The sequence below is a fragment of the Erythrolamprus reginae genome, chromosome Z, assembly GCF_031021105.1.
Source record: "Erythrolamprus reginae isolate rEryReg1 chromosome Z, rEryReg1.hap1, whole genome shotgun sequence".
NCBI lineage: Eukaryota > Metazoa > Chordata > Lepidosauria > Squamata > Dipsadidae > Erythrolamprus > Erythrolamprus reginae.
The window spans coordinates 556,418-574,920 of record NC_091963.1 but is presented as its reverse complement, the minus strand read 5'-3'; the positions used below and the strand labels follow the sequence as shown (position 1 = coordinate 574,920).

Sequence of the window (18,503 nt, the reverse complement as noted above, 5' to 3'; positions counted from 1 at the left end):
CAGGGCCGCTGTAACTTGGATGGTTGCTAAATGAAGGGTCATCAATTGAGGACTACCTGGACCCAACGTACCTTTCCACTTCGGCCCTCTGGCTTGGGTTGGTGATGGCGGCGATATATTGCATGATGTACTTGCTGGCTTCGGTTTTCCCAGCTCCACTTTCTCCTAAAAGAGACCGGGATAATTAAACAAATCTCGGCCAGGTGGGAGGGTGGGGTATATACTGTACAGTGAAGGGCTGCAAAAACTTTTACTATCACCCTTTGGGCGTGGCCTATTCTGTGGGTGTGTCTTTCCAGACATGTGACCAGGTGGGAGTGGCTTGGCGATCATGTGACCGGGGGTGGCTTAAAAGTCATGTGATTGGCTTAAAGGTGGCCAACCTGACGTCATTCACGTCAAGGGTTAGGAAGCCCGGCCTCTCCTCGCCTGAAAGAGAAACATAGAAGACTGACGGCAGAAAAAGACCTCATGGTCCATTTAGTCTGCCCTTATACTGTTTTCTGTATTTTATCTTAGGATGGATCTATGTTTATCCCAGGCATGGAAGTTTGTTCCAAGCATCTACTACTCTTTCAGTGAAATAATATTTTCTCATGTTAGAAACATAGAAGACTGACGGCAGAAAAAGACCTCATGGTCCATCTCGTCTTCCCTTCCACTATTTCCTGTATTTTATCTTAGGATGGATCTATGTTTATCCCAGCCATGTTTCAATTCAGTTCCTGTGGATTTTTCCTTCCTTCCTTCTCCTTCTTTCCTTCCTTCTTTCCTTCCTCCCTTCCTTCCTCATTCATAGAAACATAGAAGACTGACGGCAGAAAAAGACCTCCTGGTACATCTAGTCTGCCCTTATACTATTTCCTGTATTTCATCTTAGGATGGATCTATGTTTATCCCAGGCATGTTTAAATTCAGTTACTGTGGATTTACCAACTACATCTGCTGGAAGTTTGTTCCAAGGATCTACTACTCTTTCAGTCAAATAATATTTTCTCATGTTGCAATTCCCCTCTCTATTTACTATTATTGAACATCCAAAATATACTCTTTAATTCTATGTATATATGCCAGATGTTTACATACATATTACACAAAGGCACACAAAAATATACATTACCTACTAGATAAACTGTATGTGTCTGGAGGCTGTTGGGGCCTGGATGAGTGTCAACAAACTCAAACTCAACCCAGACAAGACAGAGTGGCTGTGGGTTTTGCCTCCCAGGGACAATTCTATCTGTCTGTCCATTACCCTGGGGGGAGAATCATTGACCCCCTCAGAGAGGGTTAGCAACTTGGGCGTCCTCCTCGATCCACAGCTCACATTAGAGAACCATCTTTCAGCTGTGGCGAGGGGGGCGTTTGCCCAGGTTCGCCTGGTGCGCCAGTTGCGGCCCTATTTGGACCGGGAGTCATTGCTCACATTCACTCATGCCCTCATCACCTTGAGGTTCGACTACTGTAATGCTCTCTACAGGGGGCTACCTTTGAAAAGTGTTCGGAAACTTCAGATCGTGCAGAATGCAGCTGCGAGAGCAATTATGGGCTTCCCTAGGTATGCCCATATCACTCCAACACTCCGCAGTCTGCATTGGTTGCCGATCAGTTTCCAGTCACAATTCAAAGTGTTGGTTATGACCTATAAAGCCCTTCATGGCACCAGACCAGAATATCTTCGGGACCGCCTCCTGCCGCACGAATCCCAGCGACCGGTTAGGTCCCACAGAGTTGGCCTTCTACGGGTCCCGTCGACGAAACAATGTCGTCTGGCGGGACCCAGGGGAAGAGCCTTCTCTGTGGGGGCCCCGACCCTCTGGAACCAGCTCCCCCCTGAGATTAGGATTGCCCCCACCCTCCCTGCCTTTCGTAAACTCCTTAAGACCCACCTCTGCCGTCAGGCATGGGGGTACTAAAACACCTCCCCCTTGCCCATGTTGTTTTGTTGATTGATTGACTGTGTGCCTGTTTTTTTATATATATATTGGGATTGTTTTATGAAATTACTAATTTTAAATTGTAATTAGATTGGTGGGCATTGGATTTTTATTATGTACTGTTTTTTATTATTGTTGTCAGCCGCCCCGAGTTTGCAGAGAGGGGCGGCATATAAATCCAATAAATCTAATCTAATCTAATAGAATATACACAACAATAACAGCATGCAGCTTCTATGAGAATGACGTTTTATTGCTGAATCCATTGGACGAAATAGACTCTTAAATTGAACCTGGAGCTTAAATTGCTCCATCTACCTTCCTGCACACCTGCCTGGTCTGTTTAGATGCCCATTAGATGCACCACTGTCTTAAACTATGGGGCTTGCAAACCATCAAACACTCAATTAGAATGGAACTGGAAGGGACCCCTGAGGGTCATCTAGTCCAATTCCCTGCTCAAGACAGGAGACCCTTACAGAGTAACAGGAGTTGGAAGGGACCTCTGAAGTCATCTAATCTGACATCACCACCCCACTCAAGTATAGATTCAAGTATAGAATCATAGAATAATAAAAAGGGACCTTAGGGGTCATCTAGTCCAACCCCCTACTGAAGCAGGAGACCATTTACAGTATCCCAGAATAACAGGAGTTGAAAGGTAACTCTAGGGTCATCTAGTCTGACCCCACCCCCAGCTCAAGCAGGAGACTGTTACAGAATAATAGAACAACAAGAGTTGGAAGGGACCTTGGGGATCATCTACTCTAACCCCCTACTCAAACAGGAGACCCTTAGAGAATCATAGAGTAACAGAATAACCCTTGTTAATCTAGTAAGGGTCTCTGGCTCAAGCAGGGGGTTGGACTAGATGACCTCTGTGGTCCCTTCCAAGTCTTCTGCTTGAGAGGGGATTGGACTAGATATTTATTTATTTGTTTGTTCGTTTGCTTGCTTGCTTATTTATCTATTTATCTATTTGTCTGTGTCTGTCAGTCTATCTATCTATCCATCTATCTACATCTGTCTATCTGTGGTATCCATCCATCCATCTGTGGCATCTATCTATCTATCTATCTATCTATCTATCTATCTATCTATCTATCTATCTATCTATCTATCTATCTACCTACCTACCTATCTGAGTTGGAAGGGACCTTGCAGGTCATCTAGTCCAACCCCCACCCACCCCACTCAAGGAGGAATTCCTATATACTATTTGAGACAGATGGAAGTCCAGTCTCCCCTTGAAAATCGCTTTGTTCTTATTCTGACTTGAACACCATCTCCAAAAATGCACATCAAACCAACCTCCAACTTGACGGATGAAGTTCTTCATTATGACTGGTTGTTAACCCTTTTTTCGGGCGGGGGTGTTGGAGAAAGAGAGACGTGGCAACTTTACCTGAGATGACCACGCAGGTGTCCATGGCCCGCCTCTTCATGGCCTTGTAGGCTGCATCAGCTACGGCATAGAGGTGAGGGGGCCTCTCGTAGAGTTCACGGCCTCGGTAATGCTCGATCGCGTCCTTGCCGTAGAGCGACAAAGGTTTGTATGGGTTGACGGAGACCACAACTTCCCCGATGTACGTGTAGATGCGTCCCTTCTCAAACCTGGTTTGGCCAAAGGTGGACACACAATTAAGGAGGAATCTCAGTGAGGCTCACAGGTGGACCACATTTGTGCTGTGATCCCGGTGGTCTCTTCAGCCTTGAAAGATGGCATTCATTTATCTATCTATCTATCTATCTATCTATCTATCTATCTATCTATCTATCTATCCATCCATCTATCTCTAACTATCTCTCTCTCTGTCTATCTATCTATCTAACTAGGGGCCCCTCCCTAAAGCTCATAGGTAAGAAAGTGCGGACAAATCAAGGGAAATATTTCTTCACCCAGAGGGTCCTTGGTTTATGGAATTCACTTCCAGAAGAGGTCGTGACAGCTGTCAGCCTTGATAGCTTCAAGGCAGGGTTAGACAGATTCATGGATGCCAAGCATATAGATGGTTATTGAAACGGATGTCCATGTGCCGCCTCTATGTTGGTTGAGGCAGGCAGGATTCCCTTGAGTACCACTTGGGGGTCAAGGGAAAGGGAGGGTCTTGCCTTCTCTTTCTGCTCAAGATCCCCATGGACAATTGGTGGGCCACTGTGTGACACAGAATGCTGGACTTGATGGGAATTTGGCCTGATTCAGCAGGGCTCTTCTTAGGTTCTTATGTTCTTATCAATCTATCAATATCCATCTATCTATCTATCTATCTATCTATCTATCTATCTATCTATCTATCTATCTATCTATCTATCTATCTATTGGAGTTTGGATTTGTATGCCACCCCTCTCCGAGAACTCACAACATATCAAAAGTACAAAACAGTATACATCTGAAAAAATCCAATTAATATAACTAAAAAAACTTAAAAACTCCAATATAATTTTTAAAAAACATTCATCATTCATATTTTTTTAAAAAAAACCATTAAGAGGTGACTTGATCGAAGTGTATAAAATTCTGCATGGGATAGAAAAGGCGGATAGAGAAAAATTATTTTCTCTGTCACACAATACTAGGACGAGGGGCCCCTCCCTAAAGCTCACAGGTGAGAAAGTGAGGACAAATAAAGGGAGATATTTCTTCAGCCAGAAGGTCCTTGGTTGATGGAATTCACTTCCAGAAGAGGTCGTGACAGCTGTCAGCCTGGAGAGCTTCAAGGCAGGATTAGACAGATTCATGGATGCCAAGTGTATCATAGTGGTGATTGAAACAGATGTCCATGTGCCGCCTATATGTTGATTGAGGCAGGCAGGGTTCCTTTGAGTACCATTTTTGGGAGTCAAGGGAAAGGGAGGGTCTTGCCTTCTCCTTCTGCTCAAGATCCCCATGGACAATTGGTGGGCCGCTGTGTGACGCAGAATGCTGGACTCGATGGGCTTTGGCCTGATTCAGCACTGGCTCTTCTTATGTTCTTATGTTCCCAGCAAGAACTCCACGCGCCTAGAATTGGGGGGACGATCTTTTGATTGTTGTGTTGTTTTATGCTGGGCCAACGGTCGTCCAATCTAGCCACAGTTTGAGGGACAAACCTCCACTTCTGGTGGCAAGGAGTTCCACGGGTTAATTGCCCTTACTGAGAGTTAATCCCTGCTTCCTTCTAGGTTCCATAGACCATCTGGTCCATGAGGGGAGACAGGATGTCCTTGACTTACAACTGTCAACATGGCACTGAATCGGGCTCGTCAGAAGGTTGGAAAAATGGATCCCGTAACCCTGGGACACTACGACCGTCAGAAACACGAGCCGTTTGCCCAGCATCTGCATTTCGATCCTGTCACAGTCGAAAGTGCAAAAGACCCACTTCTTTTTTCAATGCCGCCATAACCTTGGAATGGTCATTAAACAAAACACTTGCAAGTCGAGGAGAACGGGTGGTGTATTTTTTTAAAAAAAAATCCAAATGGAACAAAGAAATAAAAATAAATATGGAAACGAGAAGCGAGGGGCAGCCAGGCTCCGAGTGCGAGTGGCGCGTTTCCTGATTTCAAAATTAGCTCTGAACTTGAGTCATTTCGATTCCGTCTGGGCCTCCTGCTTCCTCCGATGCAGATCCAACATGAGCCACAAGTCCCTCCAACCTAAAGAGGAGGCTTCATAGGACTTTGTGGTTCAGAATAAACCCGGTTAGTTGGTAGAAGGGGGGGGGGGGTTGCCTGATGCTGGTTTTGTTGCCGTAGCATTGTGTTACTCAGAGCAATTTAGAGAAGAGTGGACTTCAACTCCCAGAATTCCCCTGCTTGCATGGAGTCCAGAGGTCTTAAAGCACAGCTGGCTGGGGGATTCTGGGAGTGGAAGTCCTTAGCGACCTCCTCGGACCACATGACTGCCATTCACGTCCTTCCCAATCAACTCCTGACGAGCAAAACCAAGAGAGGGGGGGACGACTGGATTTACTTAATGACCCAGTGATTCACTTAACGACTAGCTTTAGCAACTTTAGCAAGTGGTAATTGACATTGAACTTTAAGAAGGGATACAGGTAGGCCCTTCCTCTTCCTTTCTGTCCCCCCCCCCCCAACAACAAAATTACGAAGTGGATTATCTAAGGCAGGGCTAGAACTCTCAGTCTCCTGGTGATTGTCCCAAAGTCAGCCAGTATGATTTCTGGCTTAAGGCAGGGCTACAATTCACCACCACCTGGTGATTGGCCCAGTCACCCAGCGGGATTTAATGTCTAAGGCAGCACTAGAAACATAGAAACATAGAAGACTGACGGCAGAAAAAGACCTCATGGTCCATCTAGTCTGCCCTTATACTATTTCCTGTATTTTATCTTAGGATGGATATATGTTTATCCCAGGCAGGTTTAAATTCAGTTCCTGTGGATTTACCAACCACGTCTGCTGGAAGTTTGTTCCAAGGATCTACTACTCTTTCTGTAAAATAATATTTTCTCATGTTGCTTTTGATCTTTCCCCCAACTAACTTCAGATTGTGTCCCCGTGTTCTTGTGTTCACTTTCCTATTAAAAACACTTCCCTCCTGGACCTTATTTAACCCTTAACATATTTAAATGTTTCGATCATGTCCCCCCTTTCCCTTCTGTCCTCCAGACTATACAGATTGAGTCCATGAAGTCTTTCCTGATACGTTCTATGCTTAAGACCTTCCACCATTCTTGCAGCCCGTCTTTGGACCCCTTCAATTTTGTCCATATCTTTTTGTAGGTGAGGTAGAACTTCCTGTCTGCTAGTGATTGGACCAAAGTCACCCAGCGGGCTTTCATGTTTAAGGCAGGACTAGAACTCAGAGTCTCCTGGTGATTGGCCCCAAGTCACCCAGCTGGTTTTTATGTCTAAGGCAGGACTAGAACTCACCGCCACCTAGTTTCTAGCCTGATGCCTTAGCCACCCACCAAGACCAAAGTGCCTCCCAGTTTCAGTATGTTGAAGCACAGGGCTGCCCAGAAGCTTCAGTTTGACAGAAAGACGGACTTCCCCACCCATGTGGGCCACAACTCCAAAGACTCTGCCAGGCTCTGAAGAACCAGCTGATGGACCACCGCTGGGAATCCGTCAATGACAAAGATTTCCATCAAGGCCGTGAACTTTTCCAGAATTCTCTACTTGGCTGTTCCGAGTCTCTAATGGCCCAGACCCCTGGACATCTTCTCAGAAACGAGACCCATCGTCCACTTCCTTTCCCCCTTCTGGACCTCACCTGAGCTTCAGGTTCTCCAGGAAGTCCTCCATCGTCACCTGGTCCAAGAGGACAAAATCAGCTTTCCCAAACTCTAGGCTCTCTTGCTCCGCCATCTTCCAGGCGAAGTCAAGTCCGTTTGCCGGGACAGACAACTGTCGCCGCTCGTCAGTGGAAAGAAGAGTGAGTCAAACTGGGTGATTTCCGTCTCTGGGAGAAGGTGGAGCCTTGTGGCTTTGCAGAGCTCACTGTGTAGCTGCAGGTCCACTTCCTGGATCGTCGCTTCTCTACGGGTGGATCTAATTGTCAGGGTTCCAGGGAACATCCCAATTTAAGTCAGAGTCCAGCTCAAGGCATCCCTCAAAGTTCCGATTTACTTCTGGAGCCAACCTGGACCCTCCCAAATCTGACCTTCCCACACAGTTGAAAGTTGACCTACCTTGCCCCCCAAATCCACAAACATCTGCGAGAGAACATCTATGAAATGTTTTACAGGCGGCGTTTATCTCCGGCAAGACTGGCAAAAACGTTTCCCAATACATCGCCTATAGGCTGGAGATGGAAGCAGGAAATCGGCACCTACTATCCCATGTGGTGGACTTGCTCAAAAATAAGGAAATATTGGGGAACAGTACAAAAATGGATTGGGGGAGTAACCAAACAGGCAGTAGAACTTAAAACTTTTCTCTTAGGAATATTTATAACAAAAGAAGACAAACACCTCCAATACCTCATGTTACACATTGTAACAGCCGCCAGAATCCTCTATGCACAATTTTGGAAAACAGACATAATCCCTACATTTCATTTCATTTCATTTTATTGGATTTGTATGCCGCCCCTCTCTGTAGACTCGGGGCAGCTAACAACAGTGGTAAAAACAACATGCGACAATCCAATACTAAAGAAGCTAAAAACCCTTATTTTAAAACTAAAATAAATTGTGGAAGCCGAGGGGGAAAGAATATCTCAGTTCCCCCATGCCTGACAGCAGAGGTGGGTTTTAAGAAGCTTGCAAAAGGCAAGAAGGGTGGGGGCTATTCTAATCTCTGGGGGGAGTTGGTTCCAGAGGGCCGGGGCCGCCACAGAGAAGGCTCTTCCCCTGGGTCCCGCCAAACATTAAAATATTAGAAAGTGCAGAGATATGCAAAATGACCAGTGCAACTACAGGATAGAGGACACTGAATTTTATAAAATTTGGGAGAATTGGTATAAATGGTTGGCATGCACACACAAAAAATTTGATACCATAAGTAATATTGCATAGGACACGATGGGTAATGAAAGAGAATAAGGATAGGAAGGAAATTAATGTTAAGAACACAACAGACTTACGATAGTGATAAGTAATGTTGTAATATACAAATATTTTTCCCTTTTCTTTCTGTTGGTTTTGTATACATATACAGTAGTTTGCATGTTTTATGTTTTGTTTTAAATTCAATTAAAACGTCACAGAAGGCCTATTATCATCAATGGTGGACGTGTAGTAAAGTTAAGCTTTATTGGAAAATGATAGAAAGAATAATAAAAGAAATAGTAAAACAAGAGATAGAAATAACCCTGGAATTTTATTTACTGGGTATAACCAATCAGAAATATAAGAAAGAAATTTTACACCTAGTTATTCATATTTTGACTGCGGCCAGGATAATATATGCGCAAAATTGGAAAGGGGAAAATATCCCCAAAGAAGAGGAAGTTATTAAAAAAATATTAGATTGCACTGAAATGGATATGATGACAAGACGGTTAAAAGAGCAAGAAGAAACAGAATTTTATGAGATATGGAACAAAGTGTATATATGGATAAACAAGAAGAAATATTAAAAATAAATAAATAAATAAATAAATAAATAAATAAATAATAGAATTATATTAGCAGAGATATGATTTAAGAGTTATGTTAGAATTAGCAGGGATATGATTTAAGAGTTTTGTTAGAATTAGTTTATGTATGAAGATTTATTACATAAGGCAAAACAAATTTCTTCTTTTCATTTAAAGTAATAAGTTGATTTTAAGTATTTTTTGAATGTATTCTTTTTTCTGTATTGAAATTTTACTTCTAGAGTAAGCGGGGAAGATACAACCCCATTTTTATGTTAAATGTATGTTTGTCAGTTTTGTCTATTTGAAGAAAATTAATAAAATATATTGGGGTGGGGGGGAAGGTCACAGAAGGCCACCAGAGAAACCTCCTGGGTTCAGAAAAGAACTATGGAGAAAAGAACTATGGTGTGTTTCCGTCCATCATAAAATTTGGAAGGTGGATGAAAAAGATTTCCAAGGCTTTGAAAAGTCCCACCTAAAACGCCTCTTTCATTTCCTTTTCATTGTGGCTTCCTGCACCTCCTCCTCCTGCTGAAGTCTTTTGCCACACTCCCTGTGTGGTTTGGCTTGTGGTGGGCAACGTCATTTCCCCTTTCTCATGAGACGGGGCTCCCGAGAGTAGCTACTCCACCCTTGAACCACAGCTGGTGCCTGTGGGTTGGCAAAGAGGCTTTGGAGTTTGGAGGGCGCCCCAGAGATGCTCCGCTGGGGAGCAGGTGTCTCCAAATTGGGGGCCAGGAGTTGCTCTAAAAAAGTGATTCTCAACCTGGGGGTCGGGACCTCTGGGTGGGGGTCGAACGGCCATTTCACAGAAGTCTGGGGGGAAAAGACAGATTTCCCATGGAGTAAGGAACTAATGCTTCTATTCTGGCGCCTTGGAACATTTTTACAATCCGTCCAATTGGGCGTTTACAGTGGGTGTGTCCCTCTGACCTTCCTGCCAATCGGCTTAAAGCTCCGTTGGGAGAATTGGCGCTTGACTTATGGTTAGGGTTCACCACAACACGAGGAATTGTATTAAGAGGTGACGACATTAGAAAGGGTTGAGAACCACTGTGATTCACAATCTTCTCTTTGGTTAGGCCCCACCCAAGCATATCCAAAAATCCCCCGACATATAATTCCTAATATTCAAAAAATGAACTCCTACCAATGCAGAGGAAACCTAAAAAGCCATTGAGTTTTTAAAAAACTTTCAATTGCCATTAAAAATCTAATTTTTAATTAAGAAATTGGATGTTTGTGTGAAATGGTACTCTAGGTTGAACTAGATACCTCCCCGAGTTTGCGGAGAGGGGCGGCATATAAATCCAATAAATCTAATCTAATCTAATCTAATCCAAGGCCTTGTCAAAATACCTTGTTAATCCGATTGTGTAAGGGCCTACTTTAAGCCGTGGGTTGGACTAGATGACCTCTGAGGTCCCTTCCAACTCTTTGTTATTCCATAAGGGTCTCCTGCAGAAGGTTTATTTATTTATTTATTTATTTTATTGGATTTGTATGCTGCCCCTCTCCGAGGACTTGGGGTGGCTCACAGCACATACTTAAAACATTCATTGATCAGGGGGAAGATCTAAAAGTCCCAAGCCTGGTGGCAAACATGAGTTTTTAAGCTCTTTTGGAAGGCGAGGAGGGTGGGGGCAGTGCGAATCTCCGGGGGGAGCTGATTCCAGAGGGCTGGGGCCCCCACAGAGAAGGCTCTTCCCCTAGGTCCCGCCAGCCGACATTGTTTGGTCGACGGGACCCTAAGGAGGCCAACTCTGTGGGACCTCACCAGTCGCTGGGATTCGTGCGGCAGAAGGCGGTCTTGGAGATAATCTGGTCCTATGCCATGAAGGGCTTTATAGGTCATAACCAACACTTTGAATTGTGCCTGGAGACAGATTGGTAGCCAATGCAGTCCGCGGAGTGATGGCGAGATGTGGGCATTTCTTGGAAGGCCCAAGACTGCTCGTGTGGCTGCATTTTGGACGAGTTGAAGTTTCCGAACACTCTTCAAAGGTAGCCCCATGTAGAGAGCATTGCAGTAGTCGAACCTCGAGGTGATGAGGGCATGAGTGACTGTGAGCAGTGAGTCCCGAGGAGGGAGTTTGCCCGTGCACCAGTTGCGGCCCTATTTGGACAGGGAGTCATTGCTCAGTGTCACTCATGCCCTCATCAATGTCGTTTGGCGGGACCCAGGGGAAGAGCCTTCTCTGTGGCAGCCTCAGCCCTCTGGAATCAACTCCCTCCAGAGATTAGAATGCCCCCACCCTCGTCTTTCGCAAAGTACTCAAGACCCACCTTTATTGCCAGGCATGGGGGAACTGAGATATCCTCCCCCAGGCTGTTATATTTTATGTTTAGTATGTATGTGTTGTATGGTTTTAAATTGCTGGGGTTTTAGATATGTTTTATTTAAATATTAGATTTGTTTCACTGTTATATTGTTTCTATTACTGTTGTGAGCCGCCCCGAGTCTTCGGAGAGGGGCGGCATACAAATCTAATAAATAATAGTAATAATAATATTTAAGGAGATAATAGAGAAGTATTTTTTTCCTGTTGAATGACTGACAGAAATTGGGGAGAACCCCCCCCCCCCAGGAGAGAGGCCCAAATTTTTGAGAGACGCTTCCTTTCTCCCTTCGCTCACGACCCAGCCTTAAAATAGTGTAGGGTCTCCTGCTCAAGCAGAAGGTTGGACTAGATGACCTCCCAGGTCCCTTCCAAATCTATTATTCGGTAAAGGTCTCCTGCACTTGAACAGGGGGTCTCCAACCTTGGCAACTCCTGGACTAGATGACCTCCCAGGTCCCTTCCAACTCTATTCTGCCATGTTGTCAGGAGGGAGGCTTAAAAAAAAAAAAAAATTACCGGTACATTCATACATACACACACATATATATACAACGAACAATACAAAACACAATATTTAAAAATAAGAAGTAGACGAGTGAGAAGCAAATTTGTATAAGAGTACTATGTACTTAGTTTATTGCCAATTTTGAATAATTAATAATTCAAAAAAGAAAAAAGTCTTGATATGGAAGTCTTAATTCTCCACATTTCCATTGAACATTTTCACCAGGTAATTACTCTTTGTATTTGTTAATGTCATATACTGTGTTGGCTTGGCCTTTTCTCTAGGTAGCGGTAAAATAGATCCCAACAATTGTAGAATGCAGACCCTTCCTTGGTCTCAGGCTTGAAGGTTAATTTGTCCATCTCTGCACAAGATGGGATTTTCTACCCTTCCTGCAGTATTCTTTTGTTTTTCCACTGTTGCGCATATGCTGGCCTGGCCACAGTTGTTACATAGATGACCAGGCATAGCCGGTTTTTCTCCATTTCTTAATGGAATATTCCTAGTAGGGAGCATTCCGGGGTTATCTAATTTGATTCCCACAATTCCATCTAGGCCGTTTCTGATTTCCCCCCAAAAGACTTTGGCCTTATCACATTTCCCCTGTAGATTATCAATCGCTATTCCTCTGACTCTATATCTTGTCTAAAATCCTCGCTCCATTTTTCTTTATTCACCTCTATTTTTGTCTGTCTTTTCGGCTAAACAATAAAATTTCTTCGAGCATCTTTCCTTTTTCAATTCCTGGTTCTTCCTCTTAACATATCTTGTTTTAATCTGGAATAATCTGATATTCCCACCATTCTAATTTTATACCTTCATTTTCTAATTCTGTTCTAGTTTTTAACATTCCCGTTTTATTTAATTGTATTTTTGTACTTTACCCGTTTTTCTTAAATTTGGATGGACAAAGACTTCTAATGGTGGAAACCAAATTGGGATGCCCGTGTTTTTTTATTTTTAGCCAAAGGTTCAAAAGTGAGTTTCTAATCATGTGATTGTGAAATATTTGTGTTTTGGGTCTCTTGTCCCACAAATATGAATGCCATCCTGACTGGAGGTCATGGCCTTCTAGGTCAAGCAATCTAGTATTATCCAGTCCTTGACCCAAGTTAGAAATGATGCATTATAATACTTCCCTGGTAGGGCCCAAGCCGTCGTCCTCTTTTGTTTCTTGTAAATATTTTATAAACCTCTAATAATGTCTCCTCCACATCTTCCAACATTTCTTTATAAAATTCTATGGGTCCCGGAGCATCGTTATTTTTTTTGCATCTTAATAGTTTCTATTAATTCTGTTAACGACATCTGTTTATTTAATAATTCTTTAGTATCTTCCAGAACTTTGGGAGATTGGCCATTTCTAAGATAGTTTGAGAGACTTCTGATGACTTTGATCTCCTTCCACAAGCCTCCATTGGAAGCATCTCCTGGGGGGAGGAGCATGGTCTTCGTCATCTCCCCCCCCCAAAGAAACCTTTCGCCGCCGGTTGACCGCAAACTTCCTCCCTTCCGGCAGCCTCCATTGAGCCCAGCTGCAAGTGACTCAGAACAGAGGCTGGCTGGTGGGTGGGCTGGCCACAGCTGCTTCCTCTTCAGGGCAAGAGGCAGTGGGCGTGGATGATGGGTGCTAAAGCCCACAGCCAAGCAGGTAGAGAGATCTAGGAGACAAGAGTCAGGAACTTAAAAAAAACCCCACATTTATTCATATTGATTTTTACTCTGCTTTTACTACGTGGAAAGTTAACTTGAGATGATGGTACATAAGAAACCTTCTGTGTACTTTTCCCCACAACAACCCTGCCAGGTAGACTGGCCCAAAGCCCCTCCTCCAACCAAACGCTGGGTCTCAGGCCTAAGGCAGGACTAGAACTCCCCATCTCCTGGTGAATGGCCCAAAGACACCCTGCTAACTTTGAACCTAAGGCAGGGCTGGAACTCACTGCCAGTACACCTGTATCTACTATCGTAAATCAAGACCCACCACCTATAGCCTATATTTACTCAGTAAATATTTGATGTTTTAATATTAAAATTTAATACTTAGGGATGATTGTTTTTATTGGGGTTTTAATTTTTTAAAAATTATTGTACACTGCCCAGAATCCGCTAGGAGTTGGGCAGCCTATAAATCCAATAAAATTAAATCCAATAAAACTTAATGGGTTTTGAAGGCTGCGTCTGTTTGAATTTAAATGTACATTTAGGCAAACCAGCTTCCCATAGGAAGAAAAAAACATTGATTGTTCTCACACTTTTTCCTATGGCTGTTGAGGGGGGAAAGGCAGGGGGAAAGAAACACAACGCCTCGACTTATGACCGCAATCCCACGCTCTGCTTTAGTCGTAAGACAAGGACCACCCAGTAAGGTAGGTCACATTAAAGATGCTAAGCAAAATTCAGGATCCATAATTTCCCCCCAGCTCCCCCCAACTTCCTACCTGAGCAGGGAACAGAAGAGCAGGGGATGATGGTAATTGGTGTCCGACTAGCCCCACGGTGATGGTTAGATTCTGTTCAACAGGAGAAAGAGAATTAAGTTAGAAGGAAGAAATAATTTCAGGTTTCATTACATTAGTGCTTGGTTACTGACCGTTGTAAATACGAGTCAGTTGCTGCAAAAACTGGACTTGCAACTATGTTCCCACACAATTGTTGCAGCAACTAACTCCTATTTACGACAGTCAGAGTCCCGGGGTCACCTGATCCCCTTCTGTGACCTTCAGTAAATGGGGAAGCCTAGATTCTTAGTGATTCGCTTGGTGACCGAGGTAGGAAAAATCGCAAAAGGGGGGGTGGGACCATTTGTCTTGCTTAGCCACAGGAATGTGGACCTAAGACACGGAATACCTCTTGTCCAGGATTTCTATAACCTCCCCCCGAAAAAGGACAGGGGGAGGCCTCAAACCGTCCCGGGGTTGTTTTTGCAAACACAACAGGAATGATCAGGGTCATTGGCAAAGACCCAGCCACGCTGGTAGGTTTGCGCAGTTGCAACGGCCCCTGACCTGGATGCGAATCCTGTCCCCCAGTCAGCCGCTCTTAGAAAATCCAACTTTACCCAACATTGAAGGAAGACAAACTTAGAAAAAGGCAGAGGAAGACTCACAACAAATGCACACTTGTTGTCCTTCGCAATGCACACCCTGTGGCCACGCAATTTGTGGCCTTATTGCCACGTTCCTTCTAAAAGCCCCTCTTGGAAGATAATCAGTTCGGACCAAATGACAGCTGTTCTTTTGACTTACATCCATTTATCAACCGCTGGAAGTTGCATTGAAACGAGTGGGTTGCAAGGAGGCCTCCCACGCACCACCTGTCGCGTGGCATCCCCATAGCAAAATGGCACCAGGGGTCCCTCCCGAAACCTCCATTCCGGACCTTCCTGTAGCCGTCTTCCATAGCGGGAGGTGGGTTTGTTGTGCACCCACACCATTCACTTAGCGACTCTGGCGGTCCACTTTACATTCATGGCAAAAACTGGGTTCAGCTCCCTTGGCGACCGGGGGGGGGGGGCGTGTCAGAAGTCTGGGCCCCAATGGGGTTTGGTGAAGGGGTCCCTGTACACAAATGGGAAAACAACACGTTACAACACTACGCGTGTATCTGTATGTGCAGATACAGATGTAAAGCGTGATAGATATTACATACCGGTATATGCGCATGCCTAACATCTACCGTATCCATCTGCACCATATCGCTCTGAGTCCGCTTTGGATTTAGCGGCATATAAATACAATCAATCAATCTCCAGAACATTTAGAATTTATTTAAAACTACTAAAAACGACTAAGCTTTTGTCAATTCCTACAGGAGTACAGTGATCCCCCGTTTTTCGCAGGGGACCTGCTCCAAGACCACCCGTGAAAAACTAATTTCCATGAAGGAGAGGAAATATATATATTTAATGTATTTAACGAGTATTTGGACTTTTAAATCCCACCCTTTGCATTGAACAGTCATTCGCTCCAAGTCTTCGGAGAGGGGCAGCATACAAATCTATAATAATAATAATAATAATAATAATAATAATAATAGCAGCAATAATGTTTCTCGGCTGGAACTACATGTGATATGCTACCAGTTTCTTTAAGAGTAGAAGAATTTTATGAATTTTCAATGGATTTAAAATTTTCAAGGGATTTAAGCCCCTTTGAAAACCCATGAAGTAGCAAATCCGCGAAAGGTGAACCACGAAGTAGCGAGGGATTACTGTATTTATTTATTTATTTATTTGATTTTTATGCCGCCCTTCTCCTCAGACTCAGGACACATTGCAATCCCCATTGAATAAATGCTTATAATTGCACACATAAAAGACCATCACAAGACCCTTTCTTCCCTCCTGTAATTAGCTTGGTTGTTTCTGCCTTAGTCATGCTGACGCCTCCTTCCCCTCTGCACATTGCCTACTCCGAGAAAGCTTAGCAATTTTTAGTGGTTTTAAATAAATTTTAAACCTTCCAGAGATCATGATGGCTATTGCCCCTTCATTAATGGCTTTACCTGGAACTGGCACTTTTAGGACAATTCTTGATATGAATATATGAATGAGGGGTATAATTAGATGTAGGTACCGATAGATACTGATTTATTTATTATTTATTTATTACTTAGATTTGTATGCCGCCCCTCTCCGAAGACTCGGGGCGGCTCACAACATGTAAAAACAAATCATAAGCAATCAGACAAATTTAAAATATTTAAATATTTAAAAAACCCCATATGCTAACAGTCACACACACAGACATACCATGCATAAATTAACATGCCCAGGGGGAGGTGTTTCAGTTTCCCCATGCCTGACGGCAAAGGTGGGTTTTAAGGAGTTTACGGAAGGCAGGAAGAGTAGGGGCAGTTCTAATCTCCGGGGGGAGTTGGTTCCAGAGGGCCGGGGCCGCCACAGAGATGAGTGGATACATTAGAAGGATGAGTGATGGGTGGGCAGATATATCTCGCATCCTCTGTAGTCATGCGGGCCAACCGAGGGATAGAGATGGATGGCTGGGTAGGTACATTAGAATAAATGATGGAGAGATAAAGGGATAGATTAAACAGATGTGTGTGTCTGTTTATACATTTTTTTTTGCTGAATTCGAAAATTAAATATATAAAGATATTAATTAAATTTATTAAATTAAATTAATATATTCAATATATAATTATATATAAATATATCGATAAATATATATATATATATATAAATTTTATATTTAAATATATATAGAGAGATCGATATATATAAAGGAATCTACACTTTCACCCCCAAACACGCATCCGATGTACATACGCACAAAGACGAGAAGCTCAACGAAATTCAAATAAACCCACGTGCAATGGGGCCGCGTGGTCTGCTGGGGATTGTAGTCCGGGGACAAGGGAGGCAGCTAGGCCCGGCCAAGCGGGCGAGGTCGAAACCCGAGTCTCTCGGGGTCACGAGTGCCTCCCTCAAGCCCGCCAGAGACTCACCCGCTTGGGCGCACCGAGCCGGGCAGCGTCAGCGGTCCTCTGCTTTCGATGGAAGCGGATCCACGTTGCAAACCAGCCAGCTGCTCTCCTCGCCATGTCTTTCCTCGTTGCCCTTCCATCGCTCCGCCTCTATCTGAGCACGTGACCCTACCGCGCTCAGTGGGCTACCAATTTCTCCTCCCGCCCTTGGACTTAGGCGTCCGACCAATCACTAGAGGAGGCGGGATGTAGCATGTAGGGTTTTTTTTCCCCTCCCGCCTTCAGATGGATAGACCTAGGCGTCTAACCAATCACGACTGAAGGGGCGGGACCACGTGAGGTTGTATCATCTTACTATTACCGGTGCTACTTGCCACCCTCAAATGGGCATGTAGTCTATTTTCTGGCACTTCAGACGCTCGAAGTCGGAATGAATCAGGCTTGCAACCAATCACGACCGGGTTTCGGATTCCAGGGGGTGGGATCAAGAGACGGAGATCGGACTTACTACTTCCGGTTTGAAATTGCCCTTAATAGAGAACAAAAAATAGGATGATGATATAATAACACGAATGTATCGGATAAATATTTATACTATTTCGGAAGCTTTCTACAATTTCATACCCCTCTTGTGTTCGGATGAATATTTATACTATTCTCCTTTATTAATATTTATACTATTCCGGAACCTTTCTATTATACCATAGCTCTATGTGCTCATATATGTATCTATACCGTACTATTTCCCCTTTATTAATGTGTGTACAGTACACTTAAAATGAAATCTATAATTTCGTAAATCTACATCTTTGAATATTTACGGTATTCCGGAACCTTTCTTCAATTTCATAGCTCTATATGCTAATATACGTATTGATACCGTACTATTTCCCTTTTATTAATATACTGTATATACTTCCAATGAAATATTCTAACATTTCGTAGATCTATGTCTTTGTATAAATATTTATAGAAATCCGGGTCCTTTCTATTATTTCATAGCTCGATGTTTTCGGATGAATATTTATACTGTATAGGGACTTTTATATTTTTTTTCATAGATCTGTGTCTTCAGGGGAATATTGATTCTATTCTCCTTTATAATTAGTGTTTATATTATTCCGGAACCTTTTTATTATATCACAAACCTATGCCTTTGTATGATCTATGGTTCGCCTCAGTTGGTTCATGCGCTTTGGTCTTCCGACTATCCGGCTCTCCTTAGTCTCGTCTCCTC

General features: G+C 43.6%; 1 protein-coding gene and 1 non-coding gene across 2 annotated transcripts in view; both read right to left on the bottom strand.

Moving 5' to 3' along the window:
- LOC139175911 (unconventional myosin-Ig-like) overlaps positions 1-7,300 on the bottom strand; it is a 64,935-nt gene extending 57,635 nt beyond the window's left edge. The window contains exons 1-3 of the mRNA XM_070767299.1: positions 7,160-7,300; positions 3,343-3,551; positions 72-165 (exon numbers count right to left, since the gene is read on the bottom strand). Coding sequence (XP_070623400.1) covers positions 72-165; positions 3,343-3,551; positions 7,160-7,254 — 398 coding nt within the window. The 5' untranslated portion in view covers positions 7,255-7,300. The remainder of the gene's footprint in view (positions 1-71; positions 166-3,342; positions 3,552-7,159) is intronic.
- A 7,369-nt stretch (positions 7,301-14,669) lies between these two features.
- LOC139155029 (small nucleolar RNA SNORA9) lies at positions 14,670-14,807 on the bottom strand. The gene has a single exon (XR_011557016.1). It is a non-coding gene; the product is annotated as a small nucleolar RNA SNORA9 (small nucleolar RNA).
- Between the last annotated feature and the right edge of the window lie 3,696 nt (positions 14,808-18,503).